At 37.9% G+C, this 4991-nt stretch overlaps 1 protein-coding gene across 1 annotated transcript; it reads right to left on the reverse strand.

The window, feature by feature from the left end:
- Window positions 1-652: 652 nt before the first annotated feature.
- On the reverse strand, window positions 653-1156 carry LOC140332804 (epidermal differentiation-specific protein-like). The gene has a single exon (XM_072413997.1). The coding sequence runs from the start codon at window positions 1154-1156 to the stop codon at window positions 653-655; it is 504 nt and encodes a 167-aa protein (XP_072270098.1).
- Window positions 1157-4991: the final 3835 nt, after the last annotated feature.

Consider the following 4991-nt stretch of genomic DNA (forward strand, 5'->3'; position numbering starts at 1 on the left):
TATGAAGATTATTACTGAAACAAATGCTTCCTCCGGATAATTAATATCAATGTCATATTATCAGATGATGGAATTACACAACCATTACAAGGTGTCTACACAACTCAACCCCCAATAAACTCTACAATCTCCTCATACAAAGGATATAAATGTTTTGTGATTGTTCGATCATTGGACATCAGCAGACAATGCCCCCCTCCCCCATAGAGATCCCCGGGGTTCTATATAGGTGACATTATAATCACATATTATTGTGCTACATTGTGATATCAAAGACAATTTCTATCACTGAAATGTGATTTTTGTTATAAAAGAAAAGTAAAATAAATCTCAGCAATTTCTGGAACATTTAGTGGAGGGAATGAATCTTTTCTTTTATCCGGGGTTTGGTTCGGAGATCTCAGCAGTCAGATCTTTTCTTCCATCACAATGGTTTTATGTCAGTCAGGAGGAATCGGTTTGAGTCCTATCTTTGTAGAGGACAACGTTTCAGTCTATGAGGATCTTCATCAGGTCAGATTTGGTGTTCTGGGAATCTGGTCTCTCTGTAACAGGCAGGGAACTTATAAAATGAGAAATCAGCAGAATAGAAGGAGATGGAGAGCAGATCATGGCTTGGCATTTCATGGTGGAGAGGACAGTCCACCGCATCTCAAGGTTTATAAGCTTCAACAGGCTTCAGGGAGCTGACATTATCCTTCAAACTTTTGGTATAATTTGTAATTTCATCTCCAGCCACAGTGACTAGATAATTACCGGTGTAACCCTGCCCACTGTACAGGATCCAGGCACCTTGGACATCTCTGTGTGATGCAGCTGAGTCACTAAAGCTATGATTGCTTAAGTCTTTTGCAGGCTGATTCAGCATCAGAGATCTGCCTTGATAGTCGCTGCGCTCATACAATGTGATTTGGGGACTACTCAGACCGCCATTCACAACTCGCATGGAGCGCATTACACAATCTGAAACAGAGCTGTAGTTGCCTTTCTCCAAGCATTTCAATTCTTCTTTTCCATTTTTCACAGTGAAGAGAATCCATGGGTCTCCATGGACTTTAATGGACTTGGCTGTAAAAGATATATCAGTATCCCCCGTAATGCACTTGGTCTTTCCATTAAAATTAGGGAACTCAAACAGCTCGATTGAGTTGGCCATCTTGCAGTTGTATGAGAATGTTCAATGCCAGGAAGAGAAATCTCTGAAGGTTGGTTGAGTTTCCTCCTCAGTTGCTGGGTTTATATACAGGAGCCTCAGTGATAAACCCACTTTATTTTATGTGGAATTACATAATTTCTGCAGAATTTCATAACTCAACAAATATTTGCAGATCAGATTTCTACTCACCTGCCAACTTTTTCTTTATAACCATTTTAGGAATCCCAATTTATTGAAGCTGCTACGATATTTGTATAATATATTGTAATTAGTTGCTGGAAAAGGTCTGATAAGCTATAGTATAGTACTATAGATGAGTGATCACTTTACATTTTATTTTTGGTTTTCTTGAGATTTTTTTGGAGGAAATGTTAGATTCTAGTGAATGGTTTTGTTTAGTATACTATGACTGTATACAGAAGATAATAGTTGGGAATCTAGAGATTTTGGGGAGATTAGCTTCACACACATCACTTTCAGATAGGTATTTCAAATTTCAGGGCACATTGATCACTTTTATTTATAAAATCACAAAATCAAATCTTCAAGAGTTTCCCCCTCACAGGGGATCAATGCCATTCACAACATGACAAAAACACAAATTGTATCCTCCTGGCTCTGGTCTGTGGGATTCCTTCTCCCAGATTACAGACTTCCCATATCCTTTCTGGCTGAGCTACACCCGGCTCCAGGCTGCCACATCCCAGATACAAAGTCAGGAAAACCTGGCCCACCCATTCCTTCCAGAACACTCCGGGCCTGGATCCCAAATCCAGAAACACAATTGCTAACAGCCTTATCCCGGGCCTTTAATCCCTTTTCCATGCAATATAGATGTAGACAATCCCAAATACTCTGCAAATGTTGGATCATATATTTCATTCTGTTATACTGTGTAAGGATACTTATTTTCACATCGCATCATTCTGTAACTGATTACTATGGCATCGGGGGATGTATATTCATAAAGGTAGCACTCAATGTTTCAAATGGTTAGAAGCTGCTTGGTGGGAGATGAACACTGTGGAGGTACAGACTTTTTGTCCCCTACTGTTTTTGGGAAAATCAGATCCCAGAGAACCTTTGTATTTATAGGACGGGGGGCACACATGATTGCGGCCCCATTTGCTATTCAGGAAGGAAAACCCTAAGAGTCAATCTTGTGTGTTGTGGATGTATAGGGGGGTATTTGTGTAGTCTGGGCCCTTGTGATCATCTTGTGTACCCCGTCCCACATTTGTTGGCGTGACCTGGGAAGAAGAAAGTTATGGGTACAAAATATAATCTCATACTAACAATTACAAGTATTTTTCATATTATAATGTAACAAGGAGGTTTGGTCAGAGTTAGCCAGCAATGGTCATATAACGATTTGATTGGCTGAGATCAGTGTATAATTGTTACCTCCAGATATCATACAATACAGATCTGACGCTGATATTTTCCACATATGAAGAGTTATATTTCACCTCTGTAAATCTCACGTCTCTATACACTACATATAGAACCTACACATTGAGGAGCTGTCAGATTGGTGAGATGTGGAGTTTTCTCTACACATTGACATGTTTATTCTGATAAAACAGATATACAATATACCTCGGTACCAGCCATCACATTTGGTACGCAGCCATTCTGTATGGTACGCCTATCTAAGCTGATTGGGTTGAGGTTTCTCCTTGGTGTGGATTCTCTCTCTGGCCTAGGAGCTCTTCTGTTTCTTGTATCGTGCAGGGGCCACAGCTTGGGTGCCTTATTCACTCATACACTATATTACTTACCTCCATCACTCCTGAGGAAGCAGACTTACACCCCTGAAACGGGGCGACAATTAGATTTGTCTTTATATTACCTGGAGGACCCCATTTATAAGATATGTAAATGTGGATTCAGGGTATGGTTCCTCTTATTTATAATTACTATGGGCCCCTGAGGTTATTATAATATTTTAATGTAAGGAAGGGATTGTGTATTGTATTGTACTTTTTTGTGAATTTACAAGGAACAGTTTAATGACTTCGGTTTTATAATATTGTCAACAATAAAGAATTGGTATTTTAATTTACACAGCCTTGATCATCATTTAAAAATCCTTTTTTCCTTTTATGTCTATAGTGACAATTTAACCCTAAAACTGCAAAATTCTGACTTTCCCATTGACTGTAATATAAAAAGTCATCTAAGAGGGTATAGATGCTTCTAGAAGGAATCCAGGCTATTCGGGGAAATGTAGAAATACATCTCTGCTTATTGTTTCCCGATAATATATGAATTAGATATAACAATAGAGAAATCCAGAAAGTATTCAGACCCATTGACTATTTTTTAATGTTATGTTTCAGTCTGATGCTACAATCCTATAAAAGATTTATTTCTCATTAATCTACACCCCAGATATTACAGAATGAAAACAGAATTTCAGAACATTTACGCTCATTAGTTCTTTTAGGTGATGATGAAGCTTTGCACACCTGGATTGGGGATTTTCTGCCATTCTTCTCATTGATATTGGATGGGGACTGTGGGTGGACGGACATTTTCAGGTCTCTGTGAGGTGAACTATAACTTATTGTGAATAAAGAGAAATATTACAGAATAAACGTGAATCAGTACATAACCTCCCTGGCAGCCAGGTGTATGAGTACAGGAAGAGATATTTCCAGTGAAAACATTTATCACCATCACACCTTGCTGGAAATTGGTCTTAGTGCTCATAAAAGTCTGACTTATTCACACATTGTGAAAGCTTCTCAGGAAATCATGAATTGTTTGTGGCCATGAATAAATGACGTATAACCTTGGTGGTCTGGGCACCTGTGAGTACATTGCCATATAAAACAGTAAAACAGGTGAATGATCTAATTACACAAAGGTAAAATAAAGTCCGGATTTTACACAGCCCGGCCTGCTGGGATTTGGATAGTTCTGTGAAATGTCGGCATTATAGGTGGAGAGATGTATGATGTGTCAGCATTTATAAGATGTATCAGTTCTGAATATTTATTCTTCCTTAAAGAGATGATATTCAGAAGGAAAAAGCCAGACCAGGAATATTGCAATCAGAGGAATATCTGAGTAAGTGGACATTTTCTGTGAAATTGTATGAAATGTGTTGCTGAAATTCAGATTGATTATCATCACAGAACCACCCTGGTCAGAACATTTCCTAAAGGAATTCAGGCTGTTCACTTAGCAAAGTGAAATATTATTACCATGCCAGAGATATTTCACTCAGATTAGTGAATGCTGTGAATATTCACGTTGCTAGGAATACCCAATCACATGGAAAGAAAACTAAAAAACAGGATTTTCCTTGCACATGATTGGATAGCGGAAGTACTATAAGTGAATCAGATATTTTTGGTAAGTGAAATTCCCAATGCCTTGATATAACTCACATGAACAGCCGATATTTCAGTATTAAATCAACCCCAGAGTCAGAAATCCAATCAGATTGGTGTGCTGATATCCAATCTTGTGTTTATTGGGAAAGAATAATGGTTAATATTATTACAATTATTATTATTATTATTATTTTTATTAAACAGGATTCATATAGCACCAACATATTATGCAGCGCTGTACATTAAACAGGGGTTACAAATGACAGACAGATACAGACAGTGACAAAGGAGGAGAGAACCCTACCCAATCTAGGAGGAGGGGATATTTCCTGACATAAGAGTAACTTTAATTAACAGTAAAAAAGACATTTTGTGTTATTGTATTCATATGGGACATGTTTCCTGAAGTAATATACTTAGAGGCGTCACTTTATCAGAATAATTTATCTGACAGCTATAGAGTCCACTGCAAATAAAACAAATTAATGGGA

This window comes from Pyxicephalus adspersus, chromosome 6 (assembly GCF_032062135.1).
Source record: "Pyxicephalus adspersus chromosome 6, UCB_Pads_2.0, whole genome shotgun sequence".
Taxonomy (NCBI): domain Eukaryota; kingdom Metazoa; phylum Chordata; class Amphibia; order Anura; family Pyxicephalidae; genus Pyxicephalus; species Pyxicephalus adspersus.

Bases quoted from the DNA above. Each gene is read 5' to 3' on its own strand.
- LOC140332804 (XM_072413997.1), bottom strand. From the start codon at position 1,156: ATGGCCAACTCAATCGAGCTGTTTGAGTTCCCTAATTTTAATGGAAAG.